General features: G+C 39.5%; 2 protein-coding genes across 5 annotated transcripts in view; one reads left to right on the top strand and one right to left on the bottom strand.

The window, feature by feature from the left end:
- The first annotated feature begins 148 nt into the window (after positions 1–148).
- LOC108768865 (xaa-Pro aminopeptidase 1) lies at positions 149–5,278 on the top strand. 3 transcript variants are annotated; one of them, XM_018519518.1, is made up of 6 exons: positions 149–474; positions 1,188–2,320; positions 2,414–2,740; positions 2,834–2,964; positions 3,044–3,219; positions 3,295–5,278. In XM_018519518.1, the coding sequence occupies exons 2-6, from the start codon at positions 1,194–1,196 to the stop codon at positions 3,436–3,438; spliced, it is 1,905 nt and encodes a 634-aa protein (XP_018375020.1). In that variant the 5' UTR covers positions 149–474; positions 1,188–1,193; the 3' UTR covers positions 3,439–5,278. The 3 variants fall into 3 exon arrangements, with proteins under 3 accessions (XP_018375020.1, XP_018375018.1, XP_018375019.1); XM_018519516.1 differs by having other exon boundaries at positions 149–480; positions 1,194–2,320; XM_018519517.1 differs by having other exon boundaries at positions 149–480.
- Positions 5,279–10,752: 5,474 nt separating this feature from the next.
- LOC108768885 (early growth response protein 1-B) overlaps positions 10,753–17,900 on the bottom strand; it is a 23,493-nt gene continuing 16,345 nt past the window's right edge. Inside the window, exons 1-3 of one of the 2 annotated variants that reach the window (XM_018519555.1) lie at positions 17,839–17,872; positions 16,405–17,088; positions 10,753–15,195 (exon numbers count right to left, since the gene is read on the bottom strand). In XM_018519555.1, coding sequence (XP_018375057.1) covers positions 13,931–15,195; positions 16,405–17,023 — 1,884 coding nt within the window. In that variant the 5' untranslated portion in view covers positions 17,024–17,088; positions 17,839–17,872 and the 3' untranslated portion in view covers positions 10,753–13,930. Of the gene's footprint in view, positions 15,196–16,404; positions 17,089–17,838; positions 17,873–17,900 lie in introns of those variants that run through there. The other variant, XM_018519556.1, reaches the window with a different exon arrangement.

The following is a 17,900-nucleotide window of genomic DNA, read 5'->3' as shown; positions in this document are numbered from 1 at the left end:
ATTTTGAAAGATGACGTAGTACATGTTGATTGGTTACATCATGTCGATGTTCCTCTTCTCCTACTTCGATATATCGCGCGATTGGGGGCGGACGACGCGGCGAGGTATCGAAGTCGAAATCTCGGTCGAAATACCACATGCCACTACATATGTATGATGCTCCGGGAGCTAGATACATGTTGTCGACCGTGTAGCGGAGCATCTCTATCTGAAAGAGCATCTTCCACGCGTCTGTATCCGAGAAGATAAGGACTTATTATAAGCGTACGATGCGCGATTACTTTTTCTTATCATAGAGATAAGATAGTCTGATCTTTTAAAAGGACGACACAAATCGAGTGTTTACGATATTAATAGATAACGTGGCACCCGTAATTTCCCTTTTGGTTCTCTCTGGAAAATAACAGAGATCCTTACTACTTTCCATTGTGACAGATGCGTCGATAGAGTGACGCTAGTGTTTGAACAATATTTTACAAGGTAAGGAACAAGCTTTTTATAATTGTTCTGGTTATTTTGTTGGTCAGACAACAGTGTCCAGAAGACATCTTTATAATGTCTTTTAGATATTTTTTAGGCTTGGTTGCACCAATATAAGATTAACTTTAATTTTATATTGGTTCAGTTTATTCTTTATCTTCTTCTAATTCTAAGATAAACAATAAGTTAAACTGAAGTTGAAGTTAATCTTACATTGATGGAATTGGACTTTATACTTGTTATTCTACCAATGTAGATTAACTTTATATCGGTTCAATTTGCTAATCTTTTTTTAATTTTTAGAATTAGAAAAAGCTGAAGAGTTAGTTGATTCAAGATTAAAATTAAATTACTTTGGTAGAAACGGACATTTGTATCAATGTAAATTAATTTTAATCTCGGTTTAACTTATTCTTTATCCTTTTCTAATTCTTAGAATTAGAAAAAAATAAAAGTAAGTTAAACCAAGATTAAAGTTCATCTACATTGATAGAAACATTTCATATGTATGTTCCAAAAGATGTCTGTACGACATCTTTTAGACATGTACGTATGCATTATCTGAGATATCACTAAAGATATAACACAGTTCTTGATGAGATGTTCTTAGGACGTAGAACATCTTCAGGATGGCCTTAGGACATCCCTTAAAGAACTGTGTTGTATGAATGAAATTGGACTCAGAAGTAACAAAATATTCTTTGTAGCACAAGATGGTAAAAAAGGACGGGCTTTGGAAGCTGACGCAGCTTCGAGCGCTGATGAAGAATGTTCAACCTAGTGGATGGTCTCTCATTCGAAAAAAAGGTATCCAGGCTCTGATCGTCACTGGAGAGGATGCACATCAATCAGAATATTCGACGGAGAGAGATCAGAGGCGATGTTTTATCAGCGGATTTCGTGGTTCCTACGGCACAGTGGTCATATTGCACGACGCAGCATTGCTGTGGACTGATGGAAGATATTACCAACAAGCTATGTCGGAGTTAGATCCGCCAGAGGCATGGACTTTGATGAGGGAAGGTTTACTGGATACACCTACCATCACTGCGTGGCTCGCCGCGAATTTACCACCAAAATCCGTAGTCGGAGCGGACGCTAATCTAATAAGTTTCACGGAATGGACACGATTGCAGAACAGTTTAATTGATGCCGGTCACGATTTGATCCCACTTTCTGAGAACTTGGTGGACAAAGTATGGGGTGACGATCAGCCAGCACCAACAGCCAACATAGTTTTGCCGCAATTGTTACGATATTCGGGTCGAAGTGCAGGAGACAAAGTAAAAGCGTGTCGCGATGCTATGCGAGATAATGGCACGACGATACTTGTAGTGACTGCATTGGATGCAATTGCGTATCTACTAAATTGGAGGGGATCTGATATACCTTTCAATCCTGTCTTTCTTGCATACGTCATTCTCACTCTGGAAGATGTACATATCTTTATAGATAGAAGTAGGCTTAGCCAGGAAGCATTGGAGCAACTGAAGAACGAGGGTGTCGATCCAATCTTTCACGACTACGAAAATATATATGTTTATATGAAGTCATTCGTACAGTCATGTTCATTCGAGAAAGATAAAATGTGGATCAGTAATAAATCCAGCTTTGCGCTACACCCGGATGTTGCGACTATTCAAAAACATACGGATATTACACCTATTAGCGTTATGAAATCGATAAAGAATGCTACCGAAATAGTTGGGATGAGAGCGGCGCATGTGAGAGATTCTGTCGCTCTTGTAAAATATTTTGCTTGGCTAGAAGATAAGATCAAGAATACGAACGAATTGATTACGGAAATTTCAGGTGCGACGCGGCTGGAACAGTTTAGACAGTAAGTCGATTATGTATATTTTATAAAGCAACTCATTTTTTACAATGTAAAATATAGATAATGTAGATACAAGAAATTAATTTTTTTTCTAAGGGAACAAGCTCATTTTGTCGGATTAAGCTTTACCACTATATCGTCTGTCGGTCCTCATGGAGCAGTTATTCATTATGCACCTACGGCAGAAACTGATGTGCCTATTACAGATAAAGAACTTTATCTCTGTGATTCTGGTGCACAGTATCATGATGGTACGACAGATGTAACGAGAACATTACATTTTGGTGAACCCACAAGTTTCGAACGTGAATGTTTCACCAGAGTTTTTAAAGGACAATGCCGGTTATCGACAATGGTATTCCCCTTGAAAACAAAAGGAAATTACCTCGATACACTGGCGCGTGAAAGTTTATGGGGCGTTGGGTACGAAGATTTTTATTAAAATGTGATGAGAAAACATATTTTTTATGCGAAAAAATTCACCTCTTTGTATATCTAACTATGAATTAACTTTAGTCTCGATTATCTTCACGGTACTGGCCACGGAGTAGGATCTTATCTCAATGTCCATGAAGAGCCGATTGGTATCTCATGGAAGCCGCATCCGGATGACCCAGGTTTACAACCAGGAATGTTCTTATCAAACGGTATGATAAAAACATATAAATAAAACGTAATCGTTTACGTAATCGAAACAATAAAAAAAAACATATATTTTCAAAACAGAGCCAGGATATTACGAAGACGGTAAGTTTGGTGTCAGATTAGAGAATGTTGAGTTAGTTGTTCCTGCAAAGACACCTTACAATCATAAAAACCGAGGTTTTCTGACATTTGAAACCATGACACTTGTACCTATTCAAACGAGTCTGCTCGATGTATCAATGCTTACTGACAAAGAGGTATGCGCATTCTCAAATATTTCTCATTTTATTTAAAAATATTTCAATTATGTTTCATGACCTATCTTATTCCAGATCGAATATTTGAATAATTATCATGTAAAATGTTTGGAAGTTTTAAAATCTTTTCTACAAGGACCAGAGAACATTCAAGCACTTAAGTGGCTTGAGAAACAAACCCTTCCTATTTCTCGTCCTAACTGTAATTTAGCACGATGAGCTGTAAAAAAATCTCTTGAGAGTATGTAACATAACGAGATCGTCTGATTTAAACCAATATTACAACGAGGCAGCAAATATTCAATTGGCATATAAAATTCATATAATTTTGTGTACACGGATGACTGTGCAGTATTATAATCCACCCATGTACACGCAATTACTTAAATCGACTATACGTGAGTGAATAAACAACGAACGAATAACGAAAGTGAAAATTTTATTTAAGATTCTTTGGATTATATTTAAGACATTGTACTGTTTTATAAGTCGAATCGCAAGTGAATCAAATTCTAATAATCATTCTATTTGCATTTATTATAAATATCTAAATAGAAAATATATTTGTATACACTGTTCGTTTTTTATTCATTCACTATATATCTACCACCTTGAGAGAAAAAGAAACAAACCTCTACCACAGATGCAATCCATTTAACGTTCCCAACGCCCGCATGTATCATTTCATTCTTATTCAACATTTGATAAACAAAAAGAATGAAATGATCCTTGCAAGCATTGTGAACGTTAAATGGAACGCACCCCACGTTGATCATATGATGTTCAATGTATCAAAATAAATCAAGTGTTATACAGTTTATTATTCATATCTTTATATATATATACATATATATATAATACAAAAACATGTTATTTTAATAACAGATATATAGATCTAAAATGATATTATGTATAAGCCACCAATTGCGTCACAATTTCATCTCGATATATACACTAAAACTATGAGAGAGAGAGACATACATTTTTTAATTCCCCCTCTATTCTTTCGGCACATGTTATTTATTTTATGTCGAAGCTGTGTTATATATAAGCAAGTAAGAAGATAAATACAAAAGAAAATATTTACTTTTTAATTTCAAAGGAAACGGCGTTTAAAAGTTGACGAATTTAGGTTGTTTAAAATACGCGCGTATAGATACACTCAGCATCATTAATTTCTGGATTTGTTCTTTTTTTTATTAGATATTTCTAGATATAAAATTTAGAAAATTATGTTATACAGAATTAAATTGAGCAATGCAAATACAGATTTAGTATTTTAATTAACAATTATGGTAAATCTAATTCGGAAATGGAAATGCAATGTTATACTGAACCGCCATCTCTACGTGGCTTGCTAACTTTCGGGTCTCGGGATTGAACGCATCTAGTTATTTCTGTTTCATGGTTTAGAACGGACATGTATGAGGCCAATATTACATTTGTCCATTTTCGTCGTACGCCAAATTTTTTTAAGTTTATTGGCTGTAGGATAGAGAGATCCGAGTACTTCTCTATCCTATAGTCAATTAATACGCTTGAAAAATTTATTATACAACAAATGTAATATCAGAGCTTAAAGCTTATTGGAACTAACGGTTAAAGCTTTGGCATTTGAAACAAATTAAATCATAAAATTAAACGTGTCCCAAAATAATATTTTTTTTTTTTTTGAGAGGTATTTTGAGAACCGAGCAAAATATCAAAGGCGTACTTTCAAAGCGCTTGAAATATTATAACACTTTTGCTTGAAATACAATACATGTATTTTGATATTTTGCGTACTTTCTATCCGATCAAAATTAACATGTTCAATAATTCCCGAATATAAATGTACGAAATTTGATAAAGAATCTTTGCTTTCTTTTTACTGAACATTTTACGCGTATGTAAAATATATGTATCCACCGAATAATTGCGATATCTGATGAATATTTTCGTATTACAACATATTTATCAAATAGCCGAGATAAGTATGAATTATGCGTAGGTAGATAATCCATCGCTGATAGGTATCGCATAATTTACATGGCGGAAATAATCCTGCATGGGAAATATGTTGAAAATTGCGGAATTGTTTTTTAAATGCATGCATTTTACATTTGAAAAGTTATTTAATTAATTGAGATTTATATCCAGAGGCTGAAGAATATATTTAGGTTTTTAAAAAAGATAATTATTAGTTTCATTATTAAAATTATTAAAAATTATTAAAAAGACGACTAATCTAATTTGAGATTGGCAATTTCAACTTTAATTTGCGATTGCGCCTCAAGTCCGACGAACCTTATTGGCGCGCAGTTTATAAAATTGAAATAATGTATTTGCAAAATTTGCATTTAGTATTATTAAGCACTAAGATTCGCTTTGATCAAAAATAGGATTATTTCTACTAATTGTTATATTATTAAAAATTTTATAATTGAAATTGATATTTAGATACATAAAATGGCTTTTGCCTTTTTCGCGATACTCTTGTTAAAATACTTTGTATGAAATTGACGAATGTTGATTCATCAATTCGATACTGACGTACGCATTTTATAATATATTCTACGGTTATTTCTATGCTCTCGCAGGATGCCGCGTGTAAATAACGCGTTTTTAAATACCTTAATATTTATAGAAGGTGCACCTGTGGAATGTGTATTAGATATTATCTGTACGACGAAATATAAATATTTCTCCATACAGAAATGTTTATTCGATCAGCAGACTGTATAAGAATGGAAATTAAACGATATAATCATTTTTTTAGTAAATAATTTTATCAACGGATTTTCGATATATAAATATATTCTTCGAGATTAGATTAATTTATACATGTAATTAACCAATATCCTTTGTAACCATGTAAAGCGATTGATTATAGCCATTATTATCTTGACTTTTTATAATATAATTACGAGGAGAGGGAAGGGATAATTTCTCGCGAGCGCGCTGGGGATAATGGGGGAAAACAACGATTAGAAGAGCAGGATAGTTCCAACGCGTCCTGATTGAAAAACTTAGTTTTCCATGTACATACCTTGCATTTGTTGTAATAAAAAAAAATAAAGATCGAAACATTTGTTATATGACAAGATTTGCTTAATAATAGCATGAACACCTAACTTCGGTTCATAGCCCCTTTTTGAAAAAAAATTGGAGAGACATCATGTAACTTTTCTTATTTTAACACGAGAACACAAAGGATGCGAAATTATGCCATTGCCATCTGAAAAATAAATAATGAACAAAATTTAAGCAGTAAAACTATAATTTGTTATTAAAAAATATTGTCTTTATAATAAAAATGAATATTTTTATGAAAAATATTGAAGAAAAATTATTTATAGTAGTTATTTAAATTTAATTTAGATATTGACAGTTCTAGAATTAATTAATGTTTTCACTAGTGTAACGTCATATTTAAATAAAGAAAAACTGATGAACATTTCGTACTCTTACATGAAAATATAATAATACAGTAAAATTTCATTTTTTTAGTTCCAAAATATTCTTTAAATTTTATTCTTTAATATCCATATAACTCTTCAAAATTTTTATATTTTATTTACAATTAAATTATTTAAACATCCTCATAAGAAATCAAACTATTTTAGAAAATTATTTAAAGAAAACTATACGGTCAAAAAATCTGAAAAAATTCAGAATTTTATGTTAATTACAAACTAATTCTTAATATTTAATTAAATCTTTATATTATGTGAAAAAACTGGAGAGCTACCTTAATTTAGTTGTTTATCCAATTGAGCCTAGTATTATAAAATTAATTTAAATTAAAAAAAAAAAAATTCATTGCTTAAAGTAACATCATCGTTCCTACAATCAGCCAAAATTTCCGTCAATAAGTTATCTATATATCAAAAGTCTGGAAAGATTTTGAAACCCTCGATAATCGGCGCGTTTTTATAATCTCCGGTTGAAAACGAGTCGCGGACGTGGACGAATGGTAACGAAGATTGAGTGAAAGAAAATAATGAGAAAGAATTAGAGAGTCGTCACCGATGAAGCGGCTACCGTCATTGACAAGTGTGGGAATTGCATTAAGTGAGCGCCCGCATTACGTTAAACAAGCCCCGCGCATCATTCTATAAATATTGCACGCGATGTGTAAACTCGCGTCAATCGATTACCGGCAAGGGCTTTCGCGAACGCCCGTCGCACCCGCCGCGCCGGCACCCTCTTTCTCTATCCCGCCGACGTAACAATAACCGTGCGGCATCGTAATTCTGAAAATAGCGACGGCAAGAGGTGAGCTGACGCTATTTCGAGTCGCGTGTCAAAACACATCGCGATACGCGATGCGTATCGGGGGCTGCCGGTTCGCGTTCCAGCGCGAGCGGCGAGGCTCGAGAGTCCCAATCGAAAGGTGAGCCGTCGCGCGTCGCGCGTCGCGCGTACCTATCAGCGTGCATAGCGTATTCTGACGCGCCCGTGTGTACGTCTGTATGCGTGCGTTTAGTCCGCTTCTATGTATAGACTCGAATCCCTGCGTATCTCAGTGTCAGGGTGAATGACGGGAGGGTGGAGAAGGGCGATAGAGTTGCAGGCAGGGTCGCCAGGACGCTCTCCCCAGTGTCATCCCCGACGGTCAAGGGCAGTGGCGTCGCGTGACGTCACGCGACGCTGCAGTGACGCAACTAGTCGCCAAGGGCAACCCACGGTTATGGTCGCTTGGCAACCCCTTTTCGCCCTACTGCTGCCGCTCGAGTCGCGGCTGCCGAGTGCCGTTTACTCCCTCCCACCCTCTTATCCCACCTCATATCGCAGCCGCACTCTCTATCTCGCGTACACGTGCCGTTGCTCAATGAACTCTCCCCGCCGTCTCTCCCTTTCTCATTCTCTCTCTCGCTCTATCACTCTCTTTTTCTCCTGCTTCCCCCGCCGCGCCGCCGTTCCGTTCCGTTCGCCGTGACGTGACCCTAACCCCTAGCGGGGCCTTCGCGGATGCTGCGAGCTGCGACGCAACCCGGAGTAACGACACCCCGGCCGGTTTTACCCCTCTCTTCTCTTTCGCCGCCCACCATCGGAATTTTTCACTTTAATATCAACACACGCTAATTCTGAAAAATATCATAGAACCCGACCGGTCCGTAAAATACCGGGAATTGTATTATTCCTGTCCCGAAATCGTGGGGTAAAATCGTGCAATGCTACCCCATACTTTGCTATTTAATGAACAATCGATGGAATTGTTTCAATTCCGGGTACCAAAGAATATCCTGGAAAGTTCCAATCTTTGCTCGTCCTGCAGGACAACAGGTGTTTAAACGTCAAAATCGAAGGAAAGATTTGGTTATTATTAAAATACCTGACGATTTATATTTATCTGAAATGTCGATCATATATGATTGAAGTCCCGATTTATCCGTCTCGATTTGTTCGTGACGAAAAATATCTTTTCGTTAACTTTTACGTTTGTTCCACAAAAACAAAAGATTCTGAAGAAAAGGTGACTGAGAAGAAAAGGTGATAAAAGAAGAAAAAAAATAGTGAAACTGTCCCCGAGCCGAGACAGACATCTATTAAGATAAAGAAAGAATAGGATGCGTGCGAGATGTTAAGGGAGATGCGGAGAAAGGCAGGCAAAACACAGAAAGAGAGAAAAGGGGAGGGGAAAAAAAAAGAGGAGAGCACACTCGAGGGATTTCTCGCGGTGAGACGGAGAGCAGCGGAAGGTATACCGCGAAGTGCAGAGGAGGCTTCATCTCGCTCTCGGTCCTATTTATAGACGTGCTCTCAGCTTCACTCGTGCCCACTGTCGCTCGCGCACTGTCTTTCTTATGTAGGTGCCTGTATACCTATATATACGTAGCGACTATATCGCCCGTTTTCTCTCTCTTTCTCTCTTTTTACGGGCGTGCTACTGAGTCGAGACCAAAACCGTGCAAGATGTCCGGAGCGCGAGAGATCGATCGCGTTGGATTCAAACCGCGAAACAATTGTCTGCGTTACGATAGCGGATGTCGCATGTATTTCCGCTGAAAAGATGCCTTTGTAACAACGATAGAGATTGAGGTAACGCCTTCACTGGCGGATCTACGAGGGGAGACATGGGAGCCATAGTTTTTCAAGTCTCCTTTTTTCAAAATATTTATGGCAAAATGTTACGTAATTTTGAATATTTTTGAATTGCTTAATTATAATTTTGATATTTAAAAAATATTTTTTAATTTAAGACACTCCTCGATATAAAAGCATATACGTTTTATTATATATTTTTTCTGCATTAATATAATTTTAAATAAATCATTTTATGAATTATACATTTGAATAATACTTTTTCAATGTAATAATTTAAATAACAACTTTATATTCTGTTTTTTTTTTATTTGACTTTAAAACAGAATGTTGCTTACGGTGTACAAATAATTTTTCTGGTAAATAACAATGTTAAAAAGGCCATTTTTTGCCTATTAATGGAAATTTAAAAAATATAGTGAATCTTATAGATTTCAACCTGCTGCACACAATGGTGCTATTAGTTTTCATTGAAAATTCGGAGAACATTCTTATTTTTCAAGTTAAAGTCTTTATTTTAACTGAAAAGTAGGACTTTAATCTGAAAAATGATGTTCCTCACATTTTCAAGGAAACCAATAACACTATCGTGTTCAACAAGTCAAAATCTATCAGACTTACTGTGTTTCTTACGTTTCTATTAGTGGGCGAAAACGGCCTTTTTTAAACACTGTCCTTTTTGGATCCGCCAATGAGAACGCCTTTCGGTGTCATCATCCTCATGGCTGGACCATTTGAACTTTTCGAACGCGCGCAGTGGTTCTCGTTTAACGGTTTAACATTCGCGATTCTATCACCACCGGGGCTAAATTTGTTGGTTGTAATCAAATTCCATTAAATTTTTATCGGAAACAGACTCTGACATTTTCTTTAGCGAAACATATATGTAGATATATACGTATGTTCGCACGTGCTGACGCGTGTGCTCAACATATAATTCCTATTCATGAACATTTTATTAAATATTTTCTCACTTTCAAATTTTAATATCAAATGTTATGAGCAACTGCTTCTTCTTCCGATTGAAATTATATAAAATTTGCTTGAAATTAACTAGAGGATTCGGACAACAAAATCTTATTATTTACGTATTTATATTTAACGTCGTAATCTATCAAAATTTTTTCGATAACTGAATATTTCCAAAATTTATTTATAGATATTTTTTATCAAGGGAAATTATATTTTATCTTTTGAATAGAATATTCAGCTTTTAATTTTTTTTTAGAGAAAATTGTTTTACCTTTTGAAATTGAGTATTCAGCTTTTTATTATTTACGTATTATTTAACAGTGTAATAAAAATTTCTTCTATAATTGAATACTTGAAAAATTTATTTATCGATATTTTTATTAAGGGAAACCATATTTTATCTTTTAACTAGAATGTTCAGCTTTTTTATAAATGGTTCAAGTTAAAGACACAAAGTTTTACAAATGATATTTTTATTTGACATCTTATAATTGGATCCAAACTTCACTCCAAATCAATCAACTTGATGTTGCGAATTTGAGGATTTTCACGTTAGTTTGCCTTAATACTATCGGAATGCTTAAGATCGTGCGTGGACTAATGCCCCGTGAGCTTGTTGTATACATTTCGTGTTTGTTACACAGAGTGTCGAGGAAAGGTTTAAGTGTTTAAAAACTCGACGGCATGTTCCTTGATCAACATAAAGTCGACTATCTTTTTAAGTAAAAATATTGATATGTCGATAATTATGTGCATTAAGAAACAATAAATTTTTTAGAGGATTCGGACATAAATATAATTTTGGTCATAACTTCGAGCGAACTTTGGAATAACAAAATTTTTATTTAAAGTTTAGATAATTTATATAATAAAATTTCGGCTGAGAGAAAAAAATCGACTGCAAATTGCTCAAGGAATGCATATCCACCAGTCATTTAATTCCTTCTCTAACAGTTTGTATACAACTTGTGAAAGGGTTACGAAAATAATCAAAACAACTTGGCCTCGAGTCAATGTTAATTGTATTTCTGTTAATAATTGTTGCAAGAGATTGTTCGCGTTACCCGCTTTGCAAAGAGAAGCATATGCAGGAGCGATGATGACAACACGAATATACAGGTAGCTGGGAGCTTTTGTTATGTGCATTGCACTCAGAGCGCAATATGTATAATAATTACATATAATTTATCTAGCGATAGGATAATACTATCTGTAAAAAAAGTATTTTCTTGGGGACGCGCTTGCATTACATTGCGTTTACAATTTATGTAGTGCGTATCATCGCGTTCGCATATGGCGTGTGTGTGTGTGTGTGTGTGTGTGTGTGTGTGTGTGTGTATGTGTGCGTGTACATATGCATATGCGACTTTACGTTTATAATTCGTATAAGCTTGGGTATACCATGTCATTTCTGTCACTGTTGCAACGCATTGCACGCCAGAATAGTCGTTACAATATAATAAAAATAATTATTTAACTTTAACAATATATTCATTTGATATAGTCATCTTGTTAATAAATAGAGCAACATATACATAACATTAACAATTGCTAAATATATGTATACACGTACGGGATAATAATGCGAAATGAAGAAAAGAAAAGAATGGGGCGGGAGCAGAGAGGGGAGGGGGCGGAAAATGGCAAGAGAACGTTAGATTTTACATACATACAGCAATTATGTATAATAAGTTATATACATATGTACATGAAATATTTCTTTCAACAACGATAATCACGTTTAATTACAATTATTCGTGGAATTTTTTTACAATAATGTGAGAAAGGAGGAAGGGAAGGCTGGGGAAGGAACGAAAGAATGATTGAGAATTATTTGACGGAAGTATTTGACGGAGACAGCCGAGATTTAGCGTGTTCGGAGCACGAAGAAAATATGCGAGAACGCAGATATAAGAGCAACGAGATAGTTAAAAAAAAGGGGGGGGGGGGGGAAGGAGGAAAGAGAAGCGATCGCTGCTACAAAATCAAAATTCAATATCCCGTGAAAATTATACGGGGAAATATTCACGAAAATATATTGCACAATTTCACCGGCAGGGAAACGTAGCTTCGGGAAAAATTTAACAATCGTCGAAACTAAGTTTCTCAACAACATTTTATCGCAATACGAGGAGAGAAATTGTTTTTTTTCTCTTTCTTTTTATCATCTATATCTCTTCTAACGCAATTCCATAAAATCTTTTTAAAAAATAAATATATTTTTTGTTTTGACCATTTTCTGTTTATGAGAGAGAGATTCAGTGTGTGAATCAATAGTTATATATACAAATATATACTTAATAAAAAAATATTTCTATTTCCGTTGCCGCGAACCTTGTCAACAGCCCCGCTTTCCTTGAGAGATAGACCTACCTACAAATATACAGCTCCATCCATGGAAACATGAATTTCTTGGGAATTGCATTCGAACCGCATGAGTCTTTTAAATTGCGCTTTTAACGGGGAGGTGGAGTGGGGTAGAGGGGACGAGATATATGCTCTTAAATATTGAGTCCCGCTTCTCTCATATTGACCATGGAACGAGTCGATATATAATACTTCATCGTTTTACGTAGCATTACATTCTCTCACAGTCGTTTGCATGCAATGAGACGCATTGCTCCTCCTCATCCCACCCTTATCCCTCCTCTCGTCGCTCCCTCCTTTTCAATCTCTCTCCTGTCTCTCTCTCTCTTTCTATCTATCTTCCGCTTCACTCTACAGTTCCCGGAAGCTGCGGATGGTATCGATTTCATGTTATACAATTGCACGAAAATGCTCTCGCCACGCTCAATGGCATCTAGATAGATGCCACCAAATATCTTGCGAGGAGTGAGGGACGGGGAGAGCGAGAGAGAGAGAGAGAGAGAGAGAGAGAAAGTTCACATTTTGTACGTATCTGGATACAAGCTAAGACACGAAGACATGTAAAGCAGAATAATAATGTCTGTCATTTTTCTATTTTAAGAACAGGATTTTTTTTTATGTATAATCGGACGATTAACTTCCATTTCATTGTAATAGCTCCCATTCAACTGTGAGTTCGTTTTCAATGATCGCACAGATTGTAGTATATTTTAAGTACTTCGATTTTTCGCTGTGACGCAAGAGACATTATTTTTGTACAATGAGAAAATCGTATTCTTATGAGTTTAGTCTTAAAATACTTGAAGTTAATCGTTCTGTCACGAATGCGATACAAATTGCATATACGACATCTAATTCTTTCTTTTTTAATTCGCATGATAATTTTCGGAATGAGCAAATTGTTTATTATTATCCTTACGATTTATAGATATGATAGCGGAAATTTCAAAGAATTCTTGTGCTCGTAAAACTCAGTTAATTTGTATCCAGCTATGTTTTGAGATAAATTAAAAAAAGGGGATCGACGATAAATAATGGAGGACCGACGATAAATAACGGATCAGTCGGCGACGGATCAGTTTTGACCGCCTAAAGATTTCCGTAATTTCTTCATCGGTCATCGTGAGAGATGCAGGAAAGAAAAGATGATCGATGATCGAGAAAGAGAAGAGAGACAGAGACAAAGACAGAGAGAGAGAGAGAGAGAGAGAGAGAGAGAGAGAGAGAGAGAGAAGAGGAAAGTAAGAATCGGGGAGACATAGATCACAACTTTTCAGAACGTGACAAACGTAATGAGATCTCAGACGTTAAAAGGGGATTTTTGTCAACATCGTTGTCATGGAATTCATTGATTGCAGGGTGACGACGCGTGGCTCTGGTGATGGGTTCTTGGATTAGCGTGAGACGCCTCGCGCTTCAGCCTCTGCTTCAGATGTACCTTCGCGTGACGCTTCTTCTCGTCGCTCCTGGCGAACTTTCGGCCGCACTGATCACAGCAAAACGGTTTTTCACCCGTGTGCGTGCGCACATGGGTGGTTAGGTGATCGCTCCTCGAAAACGAGCGCATGCAGATGCGACACTGAAACGGTTTCTGCCCGGTGTGGATACGTATGTGTCGGGTAAGCTCGTCGCTGCGAGAGAACCTACGGTCGCAGCCGTCCACCGGACAGGCGTAGGGCCGCTCGTGGACCGGCGTTTTGCTCGGTCGATTCGGATACTTCCGCGGTTTCACGGGAACCAGTCGGAGCGGTATCGCGCTTTGCTGATAGACCTGAGAAAGAATCTCGTGGCCCTTCGACGTGCTCGGATTGTATTCAGCCAGCTGGACCCCCGCGTTACCGCAGGTGCCAGATGGTGGAGCTTGTTGTTGCTGTTGTTGTTGTTGTTGTTGTTGTTGAGCTTGCGCTTGAGCTTGTTGCGGCTGTTGTACATTTGGAGTGTAACCGGTGCCGGTTGGCTCCTGCTTCAACGTTGTCTCCTGATGATGGGTGTGAGAATGATGGTGGGAGAGAAGACCAGGATCGTAAGCATCCTCGTGACCCGTCAGCCAGGTCGTGGAGGTGGTGGTCGCCGTGTCGTGATAACCAGGCGGTGGGGGTGGCTTCGAATCGACCTGCAGCAATTCGACGGTCTCGCCGCTGTACGCGGTCGAGTGTAGGTTGGGGTGAAGGAACGGCTGGCCCGCCAAGGTTAAGGTTGGTGACGGTAACGGCGCCCACAGCTCCTGACCCGTCGGCTGTTGCGGTTGCTGCTGCTGCTGGTCGCCTTGGAGATTGCTCAGGGGCGAGGACTGTGTACAGGTCGTGGTGAAGACGCCGCGATAGGTCAACGTCGGTACATTGCAGATATTCACGCTCGTCGCGGGCGCGGTAGACGTGGAATGCGGTGAGTATAAAATTACCCCACTCTGCAGCGCGTTACAGCGATCCGCCTCGTCCTGGGTTTGGTGGTGGCGCGACGGCGGACTGCTCGAGGAAGGCGCGTTCGACGTGACGGCATTTCGCGCGTCCTGATGGTGATGATGCCGATGATCCCTACCGGCGGACGGGCCGTTCTCGTCTTCCTCCGCGGTCGCCTCTTCTAGAGAGAGATCCTCGCTCGCCAGGCTGCCTGTGTGAAACACACCGATAAAATCATCGTTTAGTCTCGATTTCAAACATACCACGTGCATGTCATCATATGTATGTTTCATGTCCTATATACGCAACGAATGGGTGTGTATTTGTACCGGCAGCCGACAGGAAGAAACACGCGATACGGGGGTGACTTTATCTCTCAAAGGCTCTATCTTTTGTCTGCATCCTGCCGCTCGTTGTTACTTCCTTTCATACGCATATAATTGCTTGACTGACGTTGAGGAAGTACTCATCAAAATCACTAACAAATGAAATGCAATACTGTGCAATTTTTGTTTATATAAAAAGATTTTACTGAATTTTCGATATTGTTTCCCCGATATAACCTGTCGGATATATCGCGATGAGAAATAAAATACGAAGGAATCGTAATTGTGTGTTTGCGCTTTTATTAAATATATACGTGCTTGCATGTCGGGAGATAAAAAGGTATATAGCAAACGCTTTTGTAAAGCTGTACGATAATCGGGAGGGTTATTACGGTACTGAGGGTGGCGGAGGTGGGGACGGCTGGAAGCATGAATGAACCGAACCGAAGGGATAGTGGGAGGAGGCGGACGAGGAAGAGGAGGTGGTGATGCAGAGGAGGGTCTCTGAATGTCGGGGTCGTTGGGTATTGATCCGCGACAGGCGGACGGACCTTCGATATTACGTGTTTTCGCGGGCGAGTGTAATAAACGTCAGTAACACGCCTCGTGGCTCTTCGCCGCTGCAGACGCTATACCGGCTGATGCTTGCGCACCGCCGAGAGTGCGGTACTCGAGTACTTTGGACGATATCTAAATTTTCCCGCGAATGATGCAGATGTTAACGACCAGGCATCGAGGAACGCGAGGAGCTCGCGAACGTATAGAAAGCGAAAGGTCGACGAAAGCGAAACAGTACGTATTCAATGAGCGCCGTGTTTTCGCCCATGTAATCCTGTTAATGTTCGCCGAATCACGAAGGATACAGATTGTATCCAATCGGTCCCGCGGGCCTCAACTATACAACTACGATCGCATACAGTATATTATATTGTCCCCCTTTGTTGCGTTACGCCACCAACGGAATGCATCCGGAGTAAATAAAGTCCTAACGGTGAAGAAGTAGATATTCGGGTGAAGCTGCATTAAGAGAAACGAGAGGATTGTCTCTCTCGATCTTTCGATTCTCGTCTTAAGGATTAGCTGATTGTAGGTACCTGAGATTGGTGGCGGTTCGACAAGCGCGGAGGGCCCGAAGAAAGACGGTAGGTCGCTGCTGGTGGTAACCGGCGTGTTCAAGTCGCCGGGCTTATCCTTATCGTTCGTATCGTGAATATCGCTCCTGCAATTCCTGATGCAACTCTTGTCATCGTCGTCGGGTTGCCGGTGCCGCTTGCCGTCCGCGATATCGGTGGCAATTGGCGACGAGGCATTGGGGTGCAGCTGATGCTGATGATGATCGTCCAATCGATGATGATGCTGATGATGCCGTTCGTGATTGTGTTCCGTGGGGGTTGTTGAGCTGATTTGAAGTTGCATATGTAACGGCACGTTTGAGGATAGGGAGAGCTGCGGCGTGTTTGTCTTGCCGCAGCTGGTAGAGGACGAATTCGTGCAGGTCGCGTTCACGGATGTCCCGCCGACGCCGCAAGTGACCGAGCTGGACGAGGAGGCCGCGTTGTACGGTAAACACGCGTCGAAGCTAAGCTGCACCGGCAGGTTGAACGTCGCGTGATGATGATGATGATGATGACCCAGTGGTGGCGAGGAGAGCAGAAACGGGCTGGTGGCCGCGTGCGGCTGCGAGCCCACCACCTCTACGCCGTCCATAGTCATCCTCTGGAGCTGGTCGCCTCCCTGGGCGACGGCAGAATCCTCGGTGCCGCACTGCGTGTCCTCGCCTGCGGTTGTATCGTTCAACGTAATTATTATGATTAAAATTACTGCCGCAATCCTCGATCACTCCAAGTATTATTATTCCGACAGCAATTAAGTATTTTCTCTCTTTCTCTCTCTCTCTCTCTCTCTCTCTCTCTCTTTCTCCTCTCTTTCTCCCAATGTAAATAGCGCGCGTGTTAAAGATGTGTGAATAATGCGTTAATGTTCTCCCGATCTATCAAAGGGATCGATCCGTCACTCTACTCCTTCCAGCTAGTAGGATTAGTAGTGATTAAGTAAGTGTGACGTTTCCCTCTTTCTTGCTCGATCGCGTGGCGCGCGCCCTTGGTTAACTCAATCGAACCGTCCGCGCGCCGGTTTGACGCGAGAAAAAGAGCTGTCTTCCTTCCCGCCTTGGCTTTCTTTTGTTTTTCTACCTCGATGGATGCCACCGGCCGTGGCCGGTAACACCACGTCGCGGAATGGACCACCACCGACCACTAGTAATCACCATCACCGACACCAATTTACCACCACCGTGTGCGCCAAGGAAGCTTACGCGCGTGTAGGACCGTTGCGGCTGTCTTGAATACGCATAGATATTTCGTCGATCGGTCAAATTCGACCTGATACCACCGTTTTCACCTCGCGAACGATGAGGAGGAGAGACTATTATAAACGACGGTATATATCGTGGGGACCGACCGGGGTACGCGTGTGTACGTCCGGGACGCGCACCGCTCTCGCGGGATATTTTACACTCCTCTTCTCACCTTCCGGACGTTACGGACGCGACGCGTCCGAGAGAGCCGATGTGAATACGCGTCGGAAAGCG

Source organism: Trachymyrmex cornetzi, unplaced genomic scaffold (genome assembly GCF_001594075.2).
Source record: "Trachymyrmex cornetzi isolate Tcor2-1 unplaced genomic scaffold, Tcor1.1 scaffold83, whole genome shotgun sequence".
Classification (NCBI taxonomy): domain Eukaryota; kingdom Metazoa; phylum Arthropoda; class Insecta; order Hymenoptera; family Formicidae; genus Trachymyrmex; species Trachymyrmex cornetzi.
This window is presented reverse-complemented; position numbering and strand designations above follow the sequence as displayed.

Coding starts and splice junctions, on each gene's coding strand:
- LOC108768865 (XM_018519518.1), top strand. CDS start 1,194: ATGGTAAAAAAGGACGGGCTTTGGAAGCTGACGCAGCTTCGAGCGCTG. Junction 2,321..2,413: donor CGGCTGGAACAGTTTAGACA/GTAAGTCGATTA, acceptor TTTTTTTCTAAG/GGAACAAGCTCATTTTGTCG. Junction 3,220..3,294: donor CAATGCTTACTGACAAAGAG/GTATGCGCATTC, acceptor ATCTTATTCCAG/ATCGAATATTTGAATAATTA.